This window comes from Belonocnema kinseyi, chromosome 8 (genome assembly GCF_010883055.1).
Source record: "Belonocnema kinseyi isolate 2016_QV_RU_SX_M_011 chromosome 8, B_treatae_v1, whole genome shotgun sequence".
In the NCBI taxonomy this organism is placed as follows: domain Eukaryota; kingdom Metazoa; phylum Arthropoda; class Insecta; order Hymenoptera; family Cynipidae; genus Belonocnema; species Belonocnema kinseyi.
The window spans coordinates 32,803,139-32,822,266 of record NC_046664.1 but is presented as its reverse complement, the minus strand read 5'-3'; the positions used below and the strand labels follow the sequence as shown (position 1 = coordinate 32,822,266).

At 25.2% G+C, this 19,128-nt stretch overlaps 2 protein-coding genes across 2 annotated transcripts in view; one reads left to right on the top strand and one right to left on the bottom strand.

The window, feature by feature from the left end:
* The window catches only part of LOC117178188 (ATP-dependent RNA helicase DDX54), a 105,566-nt gene that overhangs the window by 7,890 nt on the left and 78,548 nt on the right, over positions 1-19,128 (top strand). The gene's annotated exons all lie outside the window — the stretch shown is intronic.
* Positions 1-19,128, bottom strand: part of LOC117178185 (sphingomyelin phosphodiesterase 1-like) — a 39,365-nt gene that overhangs the window by 1,545 nt on the left and 18,692 nt on the right. The window contains exons 2-7 of the mRNA XM_033369477.1: positions 16,809-17,125; positions 8,334-8,717; positions 7,988-8,160; positions 3,326-3,526; positions 2,883-3,234; positions 597-787 (exon numbers count right to left, since the gene is read on the bottom strand). Of these exons, the coding sequence (XP_033225368.1) occupies positions 597-787; positions 2,883-3,234; positions 3,326-3,526; positions 7,988-8,160; positions 8,334-8,717; positions 16,809-17,125 (1,618 nt within the window). The remainder of the gene's footprint in view (positions 1-596; positions 788-2,882; positions 3,235-3,325; positions 3,527-7,987; positions 8,161-8,333; positions 8,718-16,808; positions 17,126-19,128) is intronic.

The window sequence follows — 19,128 nt, the reverse complement described above, 5'->3', positions numbered from 1 at the left end:
GAGCAACTAGCGTTACTACAATTGATCTATTCGGACGAGACGTATTTGCATAATTTCGATTGAACTTCACTTCAGGTAAGTTCGTTTAATCGTACAATTTTCTTGGCTTAAAATTCATCTAGTCCATTTGAAGAATCATGATCTTTTTTAGTTAAAAATTTAAATATTTGTTTGAAAATTGATCTTTTTTAGTTGAAATATTAACTATTTGGCTGAGAAATTATATATTTTATGGAAAAATCATATTTTTTTGTTCGAAAAATAAACATTTTAGTTCAAGATTCAACTATTTGAATAAAAATTCATCTATCTTGTAGAAAATGCAATATTTTTATACTTGAAAATTTAGGAATTTGAAACGGATTAAATTGAATTTTCTGTAGTATAAAGATTAATCCACCTCTATATGCACTGAATCTTAAGTATAAAAAGATTAAATAAGAATTTGTATAGATTATTATTCAAACTCATGAACTTTAGAGACAAATGAGGATTTGAGTAGACACCCTGATCAAGAACATAGTAATTTCAAATTATTTATTTTAAGTTTGTTTATAATAGAACCGATCTAAATTAATGAAATTATGAGGACTTACTTGTGATATTGTTTAATTATGGTATCGTTTTTCGACATCTGGACCAAGAAATTATTTAGAGAACTTGGGGTGGTATCAGTTAAATTGTATTCTTCTTTGAAAGAGTATAATTTAAACCATTCAGGATTTCTGTTAGGCGTTTCGTTTGCAAAATCTAAATTATAAATCCACATTTCGTAGTCTTCCACTACCTGGAAAAACAACATTTTTCTTCATTAGTTTTGCAAACTTCGGAATAGCTTTAATTTTTGTATTTTTTAAAATACCCCACACCAAATGTAGAGAAAATGGCTTTTCGTGAAAATATCTAATTACACATTTTTTAAAAATAATTTCGAATGTACAAAATAATAATTCAAAAGAAAATCATCAGAAAAATGAATAGTTTTTAGTCGCAAAATGGCTAAACTTCCAATGTTTACACATTAATGAAAAAGTGTGTTTATTATTGAAATGTTATCCTTCTCAAAACCTTGTCAGACTTGGCTAGATGTCTCGCCTTTTATCAGAAAAAGTGTTTAACTATATTTTAAGGGATGTTTTATTATTCCTTACGGATTCAAGTAAGGAAGTCAACATTTCCTAAAAACCAAAATAACGGAATTAACTATTTTATAAATCATTTTGCTTGAAAATTCATCTTTTAGGTTGAAAAATAATTTTTTTAATAAAAATTTTACTATTCATATTTTGGTCAAAGACTCATCATTTTAATTGGCAGTCCATCAGTTTCGTTTATAATTAATTTTTCCAACTAAAAATTTAACTGTTCCATTTTTAGTTTAAAATTGATGTTTTTAGTTCATATTTTTGGTTGAAAATTCATCTTCTTGGTTGAAAATCAAATTACATGGTTGAAAGTTAAACTTTTTTTTATTAAAAATTCATCTCCTCCAGTTGAAGATTCATAATTAGTTAAAAAGTCATCACTTTGGTTAAAAATTTTTTTTCTTGTGATAAAAAATCATTTTTGTTTACTGAAAATTTAAATATTCCATTTTTTATCAAAAAGCGATCATTTTTAGTGAAAACTTGAACTATTTTTTTGAAAATTCATGTATTTTGTTTAAATGTATTCTTTATTAGAAAATTAACCTTTTTGTTTAAAATTTAATATTCGTGTTTAAAAATTCAAGTATTCAAGTTAAATATTCGCAATTTCAGTTAAAAATTCATCTTCTTCGGTGAAAGTAAAATTATTTGATCAAAATTAAAATTTTTTCATTTAAAATTCTTCTATTTCAATTAAATATTCATAAAATTAATTGACAATTCATCAATTTGATAGAATATTTGTTTTTTTTTAAATAAAACTATTTTGTCGAAAGTTAAAATTTTCTGCTAAAAACTCATCTACTCCAGTTAAAGATTCATAATTTAAGATGAAAATTCATCACGTTGAATAAAAATTTCTTTTTTTAGTGGAAAATAAATTTTTTAACTGATAATTTAACTATTTCATTTTTGGGTGAAGGCTGGTCATTTTTAGGTCAAAATTCAGCTATTTTGTTAAAAATTCATGTAATTAGTTGAAAAGTCTTATTTTTTAGTGGAAAATCAATCTTTTTATTTGATAATTAATCTTTTTATTTGAAAAGCCATCTTTTTGGTTAAAAATGCAAGTATTTCAGTTAAATACTCATAATTTTATTTGGAAATTTATCTTTTTGGTTGAAAATAAAAATACTTTATCGAAAATTGATATTTTTTGACAAAAATGAATCTATTCCAATTGGAGATTCATTATTTTAACTGAAAATTCATCACTTTTGTTAAAAAAATTTCTTATGGCGGAAAATTAATTTTTTAACTGAAAATTTAAATATGTCATCTTTGGTTGAAAACTGATCGTTTTTGGTTCAAAATTTAACTATTTGGCTGAGAATTCATGTTTTTTTTGCAACTCGTCTTTTTTGGTAGAAAATTAATTTGTCTGGTTGAAAGTTCAACTATTTGGTTAAAAATTTATCTATTTTGTTGAAGTTGCAATATTCTTGTTAGAAAATTTTGGAATTTGAAACGGTTTAAATTGAATTTAATAACGTACCCACATTAGTTTTACCTAAATATGCACTGAATTTCAAGTATAAGAAAATGGAATACAAATTTCTTTAAATTATAATTAAAATTAAAATTTACTATTTATAATAAGATGGAGAAAATGGGATCTTTTAGTAAAGAGAATTTTTCCTTTCTTATTTTAAAGGCTTTATAATGTTGATTCTTAACAATGTATATAAATTAAAATACTAAAGCTTAGAAAATTTTAAATAAAAAAGAACTTACATAATCATTCGCATTAACATCATAGACCTTATAGTTAGGATTGAGATTAGCGTAAGTCGTGATGCTTCCTCCATTCCAAGCAACATTAACGATCTCGGAATTATTGTCAGGACTATAAAAAACTCGAAATTCATCATTATGAGTATGTCCGTTGAATTGAGCAGAAATTATGTGGGAAAATCTATTGACGATTTTTCTGTATTCTCTGCTCCAGGAAACAAAGCATGAATTATCTCCAGGAGGAATGTGAGCTAGAATATGAACGAATTCACCATCTTTTTCTGCCTGCAGAAGAGTTTCCATCAACCAAGATAACTGGTCGTCCTGATCTTTTGGGTTGTACAAGATCCACCTAATAATGTTTCAAATTTTTGAGATTATTTTTTGCTTCATATTATTTTTTTTTTAATTGAAATTCCTTTTGGTCTTTGCAAAATTCTTACCAGTTGTAAGTGTAGCAGACATTGTTATTAAGGGCGATAATTCTGAACCCTTTTTTGGGAGAAACTGTGTAGAATCCACCTGTTAGAATCGTCGAACGTGTGGATTCTGGCAACCATCCATTTTCAATCCACGTATTTGCCAACAGCTCGTAAAGCCAGACAATACTCAGTTCCTTGTCTTCGATATCATGAGGTGCGAAACTGGAAAAATTAATCGAAATTTAGAAATTCTTCTTTATTATCTAATATGAATTTTATTTTAACCAGGAAATGGCCGGAAATGTGATTCAGTGACAGGGATTTTTAACGCGAATGAACTAATATTCAAATTAAAAATTGTTTCATTTATTTTATTAATTCTGAGTTGGAAAAGGGAATTTATAAAAGAAAATCCAAAAGAATTAAAATTCTGACTTCGAACATTGAATCTGCTAAAAGAATTATAATTTTGAGTTGGGATTTCAGTAAGGAATTATAATTTTGAGATTAGGGAAGAAAGTGTGCCTGAAGAATTATAATTTTGAATTTGGGGCAGGGAACTTTCTAAAAAATAGTAATTCTGAGATAAAGCTGGAAATTTTCGCAAAAAATTATAATTTTCATTTTGTTATCACTTCAGAGCAGAAATTTTCGTTCTAAATTATAATCTTTACTTTAGGACAGAAAATTTCTGTAAAGAATTATAATTTGACTTAACAGAGAGTTTTTAAAATAGAGTGGGAATATTAAAAAAGAATTTTTATTCTTATTTTAGAAAAAGAAAATATTTTTAAAAATCCCTGTTGTAAGTCAGAATTTTTTTAATGGAACGGGAAATTTAGAAAATAATTTTAATTCCGGCTTAGGCGAATCACGTGCAATTCTTTTACATAATTATCTGTTTCTAATCAGAAATCCTTAAAATCTTTTTAAATGTTTAGAAATCTTGATACCTTTGAAATTCATTTGAAAGCATTCAAATTTGTTTAACTCTTTCAAATTGACGGTTAAAAATTAACAATTCCATCCATCCGGTAGACACGCTGATTATATTAGAAAATGCTGAATGCTGAATTTTTAGTGTGAAAATATTGAGTGATTCTTAGGTTTAGTAGAAAACTCTATCAAATCATTCAAACTCACTCTTCAATGTGGAACATTTTTAAATTTAACGCTTCTTTAGTTTTTTGAAAGTCTCGTTATTGTAAAATCCTTTATTTTGGAAAGTCTTTTTTATTTTTTATTGAAAATGTTGAAAATTTCAAATTTAACTTTTAAAAGTTGATAAATTAGGCAATTTAAAATTAATAGCCTTTGTATATTCAAGCATTTTTTCTGAACCTCTTAACATTTTACAAAGTTTTAAATTTTAATAGTTCGAATTGTCGTAATTGAAAGCTTTCCAAATTTAATAAGGTCAAAATCGAAGATTAGAAATTTGACAAATTCAAATAAAGACACGATAATGACAACTGGATAAGGACCAACAATTAAATTTTATAGGATGACCAAAAAAGTTGTCTACGATAGGTTTTTTAATAAAAGTCGTTGATAAAATTATCGAATTGTCAGGGAATATTGATATGCCTCGAAAAACCTGGGAATGTCAGGTAGTTTTTTTAATCAGGGAGTTTTTTCGAGAGCGTGCTTAATCTTTTTGAAATTGCAATATAAAATTGATTAACAATGATTCTTCATTTTTAAAAGCAGCTTTATATGATTTTATTTCATTATTTTGTGAAAATTAGTTTGTTTTTTATTTCAAATTAAGTTTTTAACTGAGAATTTAAATATTCTATTTTTGGTTAAAAATGTATTTTTTTAGTTAAAAATTAAAAGTATCAGTTTGAAGATTAATGTGTTTTGTCGAAAATTCATTATTTTTTATGTTTAATTTAACTGCGTTTTATTTAATATTATATTTTTTGGTTGGAATATCTACTGCTATATTTCTTGTTTTAAATTCATATTTTTTGGAATGAAAATTTGATTGCACTGAGCTATTTTGTTGAAAATTCGTTTTTTATTTGGCGGAAAATTAATTTTCTTTGCTGAAAATTTAACTATTTCAATTAAAATTGTAACTATTTTGTTAATTTTTTTGTTTTTCTTAAAAATTAAGTTTCTTAAACTGAAAATGTAATTATTCCAATTGTATATTCCATCATTTTAGTTAAAAAATCATTTCTTTCGTTGAATATTAATTTTTTTAAATAAAAATCTAACTGTTCTATTTTTGGCTGAAAAATTATTTTCTTTAGTTGAAAATCCTGTCTTCGGTATAAATTAATCTTTTTGGTTGAAAACTCAATTATTCTAGTTGAACATTTATCATTTTAGTTAAAAATTAATATTTTTGGTATAGATTTACTAATTAATTAAAAATGGAACTATTTTTATGAAACTTTAACTTTTTTTAGAGAATTAACTTTGTTGTTAAAAAATTATTTTGTAGATACTTTGTTCTTTTAGATTCAAAATTCAACAATTTTATTGAAAATTAATGTAGTTTGTTGAAAACTCGTATTTTTGGTAGAAATTAATCTTCTTGGTTGAAAATTGAACTATTTCGGTTAAAGATTGATCACTTTAGTTAAAAAAGATTCCTTTTGGTTTAAAATGCAATTATTCCAGTTAAAGATTCATGGTTCTACTTAAAAATTCATCAATTTGATTAAAAGTTAATTTTTAAAATTGAAAATCCATCGGTTTGGTTGAAAGTTAATTTCTAAAACTGAAAGTTGAATTATTCCATTTTTAGTTGAAAATTAATTTTTTGTAGTTCAAAATGCAATACTTTGGTTAAAAATTTATCTTTTTTCGTTAAAATTAATGCATTTTACTGAAAAATCGTTTTTTCTTATAGAAAATTAATCTTCTTGTTTGGAAATTCGTCTCTTTGGTTGAAAATTGAAGTATTCCAGTTAAATGTTATTAATTTTAATTGAGAATTCTTCTTCTGGGTTGAAAGCTCATGTAATTTGTTAAAAATTCATCTATTCTTGTTGATGATTGGTAATTTGAGTTGGAAATTCATAATTTTAGTGGCATCTTTTTTTTCTTAATTTGGTGAATTTTTTTTATTGAAAATTTAACTATTCTATTTTTGGTTGAAAATGTTATCTTTTTTGTTTTGTTTTGAAAAGTTAGGGATTTAAAGCCGTTTACGTTGAATTTATAATAGTACTCACATTAATTTTACCTAAATATGCACTAAATTTTAAGTATAAGAAAATTATATACAGATGATTAATTATGTTTTTAGTATTATTTAATTATTGAATTAGTCGATGGTACTAATAAATTTAAGAATATCTCGCAATATTAGTTGTCAAAGATTTCTCAAATAAACATATTAATTGAATCTATAAAAACTGAAAAAAACATTATTTATAATAAATCCGCGAAATTATATGCATATTTCGAGTCCTTTGCTTTAAAAAACATGAAATGTTTGAATGACTCAGCACTATAAAAATATATACCCCGAAAAACTTGAGGTACTTGGTTAAAGCATGGAATTGTCAGGGAATTTCTTTCCAGGATTTGACTAGACACTCTGTTTAAGAAAAAAAAATTTAATGTGGCAGGGGGGGGGGGGCAATGTACGAAAATTTAGTAAGGACTTTTTTGGGTCTTTTAAATATCCAATATATGTATTTTTTGATATGCTAAAATTAAAAAAAATGTTTTTGTCATAATTTTTAAATTCATTGTTACGAGTGAGAAAAAGAAAAAAATATTTTTAAATATTCCTGATATGTATCGATTAATAGTGCCCTAATTTACTTGAAATCGTTAAAAGAAAAATTTCGAAAAAACTGGTTTTTATCAGGTTGTCCCTGTTACATCTTCAAATAGAAAACCTTAAAAGTAGAGCACTTTACGTGTGAAGTGTTTGATAGTCAATAGTATCATATTTAAAACGCTTAAAAATATAAAAGAACTTTGAGCTAAAACCGTTGAATAATTTTAAATTGTGATATTTAAAATGGTTTTCTATTTAAATCATTCAGAAATAAATGGTAAATAGGTATTAATATTAGTATGAATATAATAGTAATTAATAATTAATCATTTATTTAACACTTGAAGGATAATTTATTAATTTAGAACGATCAAATTCGAATGATATTAGATTATAATTTTCAAAACATTACAATATCAATTGTAATTGTTCAGAGTTCAATAATTTTTAACTAAAAGCATTCAAAATTTAATAACTGCAGAATAGATATTTATAAATTGGATAATTTTAAATTAATAGCGTTTGAAATTGACAAAATTAAAAAATGAAAGACTTTTAATATTTGACCGATTGTAAATCGTTCAGAGCATTTACAATTAAATATTTTAAAATAGAAAGTTTGAAACTTATACCGCATCATATTGAAAAATATTTCTAATGAAACATTGAAATTTTTCCGATTGAAACTTTAAACTGTTTAAATTTGTAGAATTCCCAATTAAGCCATAATTGTTGTTAAATAATCTTAAATTGAAAACGTTCAATTTAGAATTATTTTAAAATGGATTTAAAATTAGTTTGGATATTATCTTCTGAGTACTTTGAATGATAAGCTGTTTAGTTTCGAAGGATAGAATTTGAAAATGAGAATGACCTGGAAAACTTCACAAACCAGGAAACCCCCAGAAGATATTTTTAAAAAAATTTAACTTTACACATTGAGTGGGTGCGGCTCGTGATTTCCTATAATTGGATAGACTTTCTTATCCGGGAAAGTATTTCGAATCAACTTATAGCTTTTCACTAAAATTTCTGTGTTGCTTTCTCGCGTTGTTTCCCAAACTCCATGATCTATTATGTCACCAGTAAAGTAAATGTGTTCGGCATCCTGTAAATAGATATCTAATTTAATAATTATATTTTATATAATTTTATTAGATTAAATTAAAATACTAGTTTAAATCTTATACAAAAGTTAATTAAGACCTTAAAGAATAGTTTTTGCTTTTATTTTAATCTTGAGAAATTGAATTCTATTTTAGGTAATTTTGTAATATTTACCCCATGAGCTTTCTTGACTTGATTAAGAGCATCAACAAAGGCATGCCAGGGGGTATCACAATTATTATAATCGCCCCAATATCCAGCCAGTTTGCCATTTTTATTTGTCGAATTTTGACTAGCTCTACAACAAGTTGGTTCACTACAACCTGCATTTCCATTTACCTCATAATTGGGGTCATAATGAATATCAGTTATTTGAACGATTTTTTTTGTTTTGTCACTGTGTGAAACTGAATTTTTTCGTGGTGCACTATTATCTACTGTAATATTCCAATGGAATTCATCACTTACTGTACTGCATTGTTCACTTTGCAAAATCACTCCACAAACGTCTCGGGCGTGAACCTTATCTTTTGAGTCGATAATTTTCAAGATTATTGGCTGAAAAACATATTACAATTCAAGGGGTTTCATTACTTGTTTTTAAATGTACCTATTATTCGAAAATCATCTGGATATTATAATTTTAGTTGAAAATTCATATTTTTGATTGAACATTCATTTTTTTAACTAAAAGTTTAACTTTTCTATTTTTGTTTGACAATTTATCTTATTTAATTTAAAATTCATGTATTTTGTTGAAAAATCGTATTTTTTAGTAGAAAATAACCTTCTTGGTTAAAAATTCATCTTTTTCGTTCTAAATTCTACTAATCCCGTTAAAGATTCATAATTTTAGTTGAAAATTCGTCCTTTTTGCTAGAAATTAATCTCTTTCGTTGAAAATAAATCTTTTTGATTTAAAATTCAATAATATTTGTTAAAAATGCATCATTTTATTCAAAAATTCATCGTTTTAGGGTTTCAAATTCAACTGTTCCAGGTGAAGATTCATCATTTTTGTTGAAAATTCATTACTTTGTTTGGAAAAATAACTATTTTTTTAAATTATTTTTTTTTCTTTCACAATTATTTTCTCAAGCTGCAAATGTGACTGTTCCATATGAATATTCCATCATCCGAGATGAAAACTCATCTCTTTGGTTAAAAAAAAATTTGTTTAATTCATACTTTTTGTTCAAAATTCAACTGCTTTGTATTTAATTCGTCCTCTCAAATGTAAAATTCAAGCATTTTATTGAGAATTGATATATTTGGTCAAAAATTTGTCTTTTTTGACAAATGAATATATTTTTTTTTAGAATTCATCCTTTTAGTTAAAAATTCCACTATTCCATTTAAAGTTTTTTTTAGTTAAAAATTAATTTATTTTGTTAATGAATCATTTTTCTGTATAAAATTAATCTTCTTGTTTGAAAAATTACCACTATGGTTGAAATTTTTTTGTTTGATGTGAATTTGGTGGACTTTTTATGTTGAAAGTTTAACTATTCCATTTTTGGTTAGAAATTCATACATCTTGTTGCAAGATTGCTGGATTCCATGGATTATAGGAAATTAATTATAGAAAATCATTATACATCATTTGGTGAAATTCATAAATACTTTAAAATCTTGAGAAATCCTACAGAATTCTTCAAAAATCCTTTAAAATATGTTATATCTCTTGAAATCATTTAAAAGGCCTTGAATATAATTTAAATTAAACTTATTTATTAAAATTCTCGAAACAAACTTTTAAATCCTTAGAAACCTTTGAAATCCCTTGAAATACTTAGAGATTTAATAAATTCCTTGTTTTAAGCCAAATAACGGCTGATATGAAAACAACTTTTCATCATAACAACTTTTTGAATTTTCTTGAAAAGAAAAATCCCTTGAAATCTTTGGAAATCCTAAAAAATTCTTTGAAATTCCTTAACATTTTTGGATAACATAAAAATCCCTTGAAATGTATGGATTTTTTTTTAATCCGTGGAAACCTATTTATTCTGTTGGAAACCGAAAAAATATTTTAAAATTACTTGAAATAATTAGAAATCCCTTAACAACCTGTTTCTATAGTCTTAAGACCCACAGAACGCCCTCGAAATTTGCTTAAATTCTTCGGAATGTCTTAAAACTTCCTGATAAGTTTGGAAATATTTCGACTTCCTTGAAATAATTATGAAATCACTTAAAATCCATGGAAATTCTCTAAAATTAAAATTAAATTAAACTTATTCAATAAATTTCTTTAAAAAACGCTTATATCCCCATAAATCTTTTTAATTCTTTATTCTTATGAAATTACATACTTTAAATATCTTAAAATCCATTGAAATCTTTGAAATAGCTAAAAATCATTGAAATTTTTGAAATTACAAACAAAAAATTTGTATATCTCTTGCAATCCTTTTCAATTCCTTCAAATATCCGGAAATGTTTTGGAATCTTTAAAATCCTCTAAACTTCCTCGAAATAATTTGAAATTCGTTGAAATGTGTGAATTTTTTTTTAATCTCTTGAAAACCAATAAAAATTTATAAATTTAGTTTAAATATTTGAGAAGCCTTTAAAATCTTTTTAGGATCCTTGAAATTCATGGAAGTCCTTTGAAATCCTTTGGAATCCCTTAAAACCACCTGATATTGTTTGGAAATTATTAAAATGCCTTGCAATTTTTATAAAGTATGACGAAATAACTTAAAGTCCGTATAAAGGCTCTGGAATTCCTTGATTGGGATTAAGAGCTGTAAAAGTTTGCCAAGGATTTTGCTTTCATATTTTGAAGTCCTAAATCTGTGGGTTCATGTAAGCTTGAGTGTCTCGAAATCTTCGGGGTTTTCAATTTGGATGCTTTTAAAATTTCGAATTTCTACAATTTGAAATTAATAAAAATAGGATTTTTTTGTCTATGAGAATATGAAACACGCCATTATTTTTTAAACTTTCAATTTAAAATTTTTTGATAGCATTTTAAAGAGATGTTTTTTTAATTTCCAGACCTTTTAAAAGCGATCGATGTCAAAATTAAATTCTTTTTAATATTGATATTTTTAAATTTAAAGAATTTAAAATTAGGGTAATGAGAGTGATTATTAATTTGAACGTGTAAAAATTATCTGACACTGTTACATTCTAATATTTTTATATATACCTTTTCTAAATATTCAATCTTTAATATTTGTCCATCAAGGAATTTCATAAATTTAGTTTAAGAACAATGATTAGAAAAAATCGCTTTTAGTTTGATAATTTCCGGAAACTATTCTCTAGCATAGTTTATGTTGCAAATTATTTTTTTTCGTCTTTCATACAATTTTAAGGAGACACTTTCAGGGCTTATCGAATTTCAGGAAAAGCAATTATTCATTTTTTATTGTCGCTTAATTCGAGAAACAAAATTGTTTGAAAAATTAGCTCCAAAATATTAGTTTTTTATCATTTTCTTTTCCGGTTTCAGATGCGTGATTTTAGGGCAATCGTAATTTTTATTAGCACATAATTAATTTTTCAGCTATTTCAGTGTCTTATTTTCCAACTACAGTTATTTTTTTTAAATAATTTTTTTAAAGTGTCAATTAAGTTTTCAAGGACTTTTTCGGACTTCAGAATAACAGCTCAATACCTCTTATAATTTTGGAAATAATATTAAACATTTTTTGGTTTTGTATCTGTAAATTTTGATTTTATTTACTTGTTGCATTGAGTTTAAATTCGGTAAAGCTGCATTATATATTAAACTCTTATTCCACTTTTATAATTATTTTTAGATCGTGTTTCATTCAGACAATATAGAGTATCAAGGAAGTGAACGGTCAAATTGATGAGTTGATTCTTATTTACTTGTTTTGAAATAAATATTTTGTTGTTAAAAGTTTTGTTTTCAACATTCATAATTTGAATTAAAAAATTATTTCTTCGGTTGAAAAGTAGTTATTTAATTGCAAAGTTGTTTTTTCTTTTGATCAAAAGGAATTTCTTTTGCTCAAAATTTAACTGTTTTGTTTCGTTTTTTGTTAAAAATTATTTTTGTTTTTAACTGTAAATATAACTATTATTTAAGTAAAATATTCCATAATTTTAGTTAAAAAGTCATCTCTAGTTGAACATTCATTTTTTGACTACAAATTTAATTAGTCAATTTTTGGCTAAAAAATGATTTTCTTGTTGTTGAAAAGGTGTCTTTTTCGCTGAACATTGTTTTTTAAACTAAAAACTTAATTGTTTCAGTTTTGGTTAACAGTTTATCGTTTTTAATCCAAATTTTGAAGATTAATTTTTTCAGTTGAAAACTCATTTTTCCCGTTTGAAATTCAACTATCTTGTTGAAAATGTAACTATATTTTTTAAAATTCGTTGTTTTTTTTTAGAATAGATTTTGTAACGAACAATGTAACTTCCATTTTTTAAATTAATTTTTTATTTATAACTGATCTTTTTTAGTTGAAAATTGATGTATTTTGTTAAAAATTTGTCTTATTTGGTTGGAAATTAATCTTCTTGGTTGAAAAATTATCCATTTTCATTAAAAATTCAAATTTTTGGGTCTAACCTAAGTTAATGTAATCTCGACAAGGATTAAAAAATTCGGAAGAAAATTAAACTATTCGGTTGAAAATGCAAAGAAACACCCGCTCATTTAATACCAGGCGGTCGGTACAATTCCCCATCATGAATTTAATTAACTTTTTTTGTTATAAATTAAACTATTTTAATACAAATTTAACTTTTTGGTATAAAATAAAATTGTGTGTAATACAATCATATTTTTGGTTTGAAAATTAATGTATCTTGTTAAAAAATCCTGTTTTTGGTAAAACATGAATCTTTTTTCTGTAAAATCCATCTTTTTGGTAGAAAATTTAAATATTTGGTTATAAATTTATCTTTTTTGATTGACAATTTGATTACTTAGTTAAAATTTGAACTAGTTTGTTAAAAATTCAAATTTTTGTAGGATTCACTTTAAAAATTTAACCATTCCATTTTTATAAATTTAATCTTCCGGGCTAAAAAATCATCTTTTGGATTCAACTCTTTTTTTAAATTTCATCACTTTTGTGGGAAATGTTAGTATTTTGTTAAAAATTCGATTTTTTTTTCTTTAAGAATTAATTTTTTCAACAACAAATGGAACTTCGATTTGTTGTTAAAAATTGAATTTCTTTATTGAAAATTGATCTATTCTAGTTGAAAATTGACAGGGTTTGTTACAAAATTCATTTGTTGTTGTTGTTAAAATTGAACTGTTTAGTTTAATATTAAACCACTTTTAAGAAAATTTCACTTTTTCGTAGAAAATTACCTTTTTTGTTGAAAATTTTTGTTTAGGGGTGAAAATTCAACCTTTTAGTAGATAATATTCGTCTTCTTGGATTAAAAATTCAACAATTTTATTAAAAATTGATGTATTTTGTAGAAAATTCATATTTTTCAGTAAAACATTAATCTTATTGCTGAAAATTTATCTTTTTTAGATAAAAATTCAATTACTTGCTTGAAAGTTTAAATTCATAGTGTGTAAAATATCATATCTTTTTAAGATTCATCTGTTTGGCTTAAAACTGAACTTTTTTGTTAAAAATTAATTTTTCATCTAGTAATTGCACGATTCTATTTTTGGTTAGAAATTGATCTTTTATAAGTTGAAAATTCGACTATTTGGTAGAAAGCGCATTTGGCTCGAAATTTGGTAATCTGGTTTATGGACGACAACTAAAAGACTACATACAGGAAACTATATTTAATTTTCCGATAAAAGCATATAGAATATCCATCGTGGAGAAGGGATCTTGCAGAAAAAAATAGTTAGATCCCTTTTCCTCTGTGAGAAATGTTCTTCGCAATTCACTTTCTTTAACTTTTCGCGGAATCGGGATTCTAGTAGTTAGGCCCCTTTTTGACAAACGAATTCAATTCTTCAATCAGAATAAAAATTGGATTGAAATATCGTATAAAGTTAAAATGAAATTATAAAGAAAAGATTAAGAATTATTAAAATTGTATTAACTTTTCAAAGTAATGAATTATTTTAGAACCGGGTGTTACTAATGGTTTAACCATATGGAAATGCTGTTTAATATGTAATGCTGTTTAATATAATTAGCTTGAATGAATTAAAAAATAAATTTAATTTGTCATAAAGAAATGTTTCTTATATTTTTTAAAACGGTGTTCGATTTCAGGATTATTTTGTATGATTAAAAAGGCCCTAACGTGGACCTTAAGCTTAGGTGTCGGATGCGTCCCGGGACGTAATCCCTAGGATTAGGTTTTTTTACACCTGGGTGGTAAGGCTGAGAACCGTGGAGTGAGTGTGTTGGTATGACTGTTTTTTTTTATTTTTAGATATAGCTTTAGGGAGGAAGGTAATTTTTTCTGGAATGAATGTTTGTACTTTAAGCAGGTAGAGCCAGGGTAAAAGATTTGCTGCGTGCGTTCGATATTTTACCCTGGATAAAAATTATATTGTTTTGGGAGTACATTTCCTAATTAAGACGAATTAACCTTTACTTAGAAAATTATTCACCTGATCACGATATAAATTAAAAAATTGATGCGTATCGTCGATCAAGATCGAAGTGCTCGAGATACGAATGAGTTCAGGAAAATATATTTTCCGTTGATCGTATTCTAATGTGTGAATCGAATTAAAATCTCGAGCACAGAACCCAGCAAATCAACAGGGGGAACTGCGTTAAATGTTGGTCCATCTTTTGTTGGACGGACATTTAATAATTTATATTTTCCACGTTACTCACTATGCTGATTTACATTTTTATTATTCACTCACATTTCTTTTATATTTTGAATTCTGCATTGTCGTACATTTTTCAGTCTTTCTTTCTGGGCTTTGACTATTTTTTTAGGCTATTTGTTTTTGAAGATGATTTTTTTACACGAATTTTCGGTATTCTATGTTGAAATTGATTTTGAGTCCCTCGTTTTTAAATGTTTGCATTTTTTGCAATTCCTCATTTATAGGCGAAAATATCAGTTAAGACTGAAAATTTTGTGTTAAAAGTGTACAATTCAGTGCTTTCTTGTGATTAACTTTTTTATTTTTCATCATAGATAAGTTGATTTCTTTACTATATAATTAATTACCTTATGCATTTATATGTTCAATACCTATTTCTACCTAGACATAAATATTTTTATATTTTTAGGTGACGAATCGTTATAAATAATTTATTTCTATCATTTATTCCGTTGAAAAAATTGGACTTCAAAATAAATCATACGTATACCATGAGATTAGTTGTCAATTATAATCAGAAGACTAATAATCTTGAAAAGAAATGGTCTCATAATGCGCTGGTTTTATTACTTTAATAATGTAAGTATAATTCACAAGAATACATGATTTATTTTTTTATTTTCGTCATAGAAAATATTACGGGATGCAATATTTTAATACCGTTTGTTTGGTAAATGCTACTGTTCGGAAATTTATTTAGGCCCTTTTTAGGGTGGAAAGCCCAAAAAATTACAGAGAATTTATTTTTTGACTGGGAATTTGACAAATTTCAAAAGAAAAATCTGTCCAAGTACTTAAGAAAATTTTCCATTTTATATTTACACCCTTTTAGGGTGGAAAGCCCAAAAAATTACAGAGAATTTATTTTTTGACTGGGAATTTGACAAATTTCAAAAGAAAAATCTGTCCAAGTACTTAAGAAAATTTTCCATTTTATATTTTTATTTTTAAGTGTACATTTTTAACTTAAAGAATTTCAAAATTCAGTCTTGGAAAAATTAAACAATTAAAAATTAAAAGCGTTTGAGATCAAAAATTTGGGATAAAAACAGTTTTATTTGAACAACTGTTAATATAAATTAATTATTTTAAACAGTTAATAATTAAACTGGTTCAATTTAAAAGCCATAGTCGTAAAAAAATATAAATCATTTGAAACTGTATTGTTTGAAATAGAAAGTCTTGAAACGTTAAAACTTCAAGGAGCTTTTAAGCTTGGAACGTTACGATTTTTAAATTAATTTTTAATTTTTAATTAATTTAAAACTTGAAATGATTTCAAATAATTCAAACGAAGTGTCTGTTCCGACAAAAACCCGGCTATTCGTACAAAAATTCGGGTACAAATAGCCATAGCCTAATTTAAAACAAAATGTAGATTTTTGCAGATTTTAAAGAAAAAATTTACAAGCTTTGTAAGAATTGCGAAAGACTTCAAAAAGTTGAAAATGTTTTATTTTGAAAAATTATTTGAAATTCGAATCATTTTAAAATATATTTAGAAGTTATACAAATCTTTTAATAATAATTTTATGTTTGGCCAAATGTAATTAACATGTATATTTTTCAAGACTTTAAAACAAAATTTGGCTGAGAAATGGAATTTTTTTTATTCTAATGATTGAAAATTGCCTGAATTGCATACTTTTTCATTAAAATTATTTCTGAATCAAGCTCTTTGCAATTTGAGTGACCTTATATTTTGAAGTTTTAAAAATTCTACAAGGTAGACTTTAAAAATCAGAATACATACATTTTCAACATTTTTCTCTTGTCCAAATAAAAAATTTGTCTCTTGCCTACATTTTAAATTAAATTCGGAAATATGAGAATTATTAAATTGATTAATATTGTATTTAATAATATAATAATCTCAATGTACTCACTGCATTTAAAGTGACAACTCCATTGCAAACTTCTTCAGTTTGTAGATTCAGAAACGTACATAACTCAGCTATAGTTTTTGTAATTTTTTCCGAAGGTGTGCCTCTTTTTCTCAAAGTGACAGTGGTTTTCACTAAAATTTGACAAATTGTGCAAGCAGCGATAGCGTGAACTCCTTCAAAAGTTTTCCAATCTTTTCTCTGAAGAGCAGTTGGAAGGGCCAAAGCTTTAATCGCCTTCTTAAAAACATCGGATTGAATTCCAGATTTTACCCATAATTCAATTTCAGCACTCAGAATATCTGCTTTGATGTCAACAACTATAAAAGAAAAGAATAAAAAACTTGAATTTCAAAATATCTTTGATGAAAAATGTCAAGGGTTCCCACAAAAGTGGTCCGCAATTTTTTCTTCTCCGAATTTCCATGCAAATCACCACCGCTCGAAGCCACATAAAAGTAAATGTGTTTTTTTAAAGTAATATTTAGAGTTTCCTCAAGGCTTCTGAAGTTTAACGCGTATTTCTCATTAGAAAAAATACTTTTTTATGAATATTATTCAAAATCATCAATACCAGGCGAATCAAAGTTGAAACTAAACATTTCTATTCACAATTATTTATAGAATACAAATAAATAATTGCTTTTTAAGCATAGCTCCCATTGGTCTCTTTTATATGGTCCCAAAAAACCCTATAAGTGAAAAAATAACTTTTGCGTGTTTTTGGCGCTATTTATGATTTTTTTGCGGTTTTTTTAAAATGCAAATGTACCTAATACATAAAATATTACTTTATACCGATAATTTGATGTTTTTATAAATTATTTAAATAATCGATTGTTTTTAGCAATTTTCTCTTAGAATAATGTTAGAAATTGCGGTTTTTCTTAAATTTTCAACTAATTGTCCACTTTTACTAAGAGTAGGTTAATATTTAAATCAATGGGGAAGTTTACCACTCACCAGAGTGCACGATCTGTTCGGGTCCGAGTTTTGTGAAAATTTTAATTTAATAAATCAAAAATAGCTTTTTGTTACAAGTTATTAATAAAATTGTACAGTTAATTTGTAAAATAAAGTAAAAGAGTAAGTCATTCGGTTTGTAGAGCAAAAAATAATTATTTTAATTACTGGTCACTTTATCTTGCGTAGTTCTAAATTTCACAAACATAACATTATTATGTTATTATGTATTGAAAACATACACAATACGTGTTTTTATAACATTCTTTACTTGTTTTACCAAATAGTAGAATTTTAAACTTATAAACATACATTTTTTACCAGAAATCACATACTTCAAGTTTCAACAAAGAGTGAAATAGTCTAATTTTCAACCAAAATGGTGAGTTTTCAAACAAGAAGATTAAGTTTCTAGTGGAAAGATCAATTTTCTACAAAACAAAATACATAAATTTCCAACTAAATATTTGAAACTCTAATTAAAAAAGGTAAATTTTCTACTAAAAGAATACGAATTTCTAACAAAATTGGAAAATTTTCAACTGAAAAATCAATTTTCATCCAAAAATGGGATAGTGAAATTAAAAAAAATAATAATAATTTTCAACAATTTATACAATTTGAAACAAAGGAAGTGAATTTTCAACTAAAAAAGAAAACAGTTCTTTTGAAAAAATGTAATTAAAGAAGAAATTAATTTTCAACAAAAAAGCGAATTTTTCAATAGAATAGTTGCATTTTTGGCCATAGAGATAGATGTTCTACTAAAGTAATGAATCTTCAACCAAACAAATTACTTTTGTAGTATTGGAACCAAAAAGATGAATTTTCAACGAAAAATTGAATAGTTGATATTCCAAAAAAATCTAGTATTAAATAAAAAAAAGTTGAATTTAGACAAAAAAAGTCGAATTTTAAATGAAATATTTCATTTTTAAGTTCAAACCTTCATTTTCAATAACAATTTTTTTTATGAAATAGTTAAATTTTAATCGACAGAAATGAATTTGCAACTAATAAAATGTTTACCAAAAATGAAACAGTTTACTTTTCAGTTAAAAAAATAGTTTTCAACCAAGAAAAAGGAGGTTTGAACGAGATACTCAAACTTTTAACCAAAAATAGTGAATTTTCAAGCAAAAAGATTAATTTTAAACATAAAGATTAATTTTTTACCAAAAAGTCGAGTTTTCAACTAAAAAATTAATTTTTAACAAAAAAAAAAATGATTTGAATAAAGCTGTCCAATTTGTAACTAAAGAAATTAAAATGTTCAAACCCATATTTGAATTTTCAACTAAAATTGCCTATTTTATAGAAAAGTACAACGAATTAAAAAAGAAATGATTTAAAGTTCCAC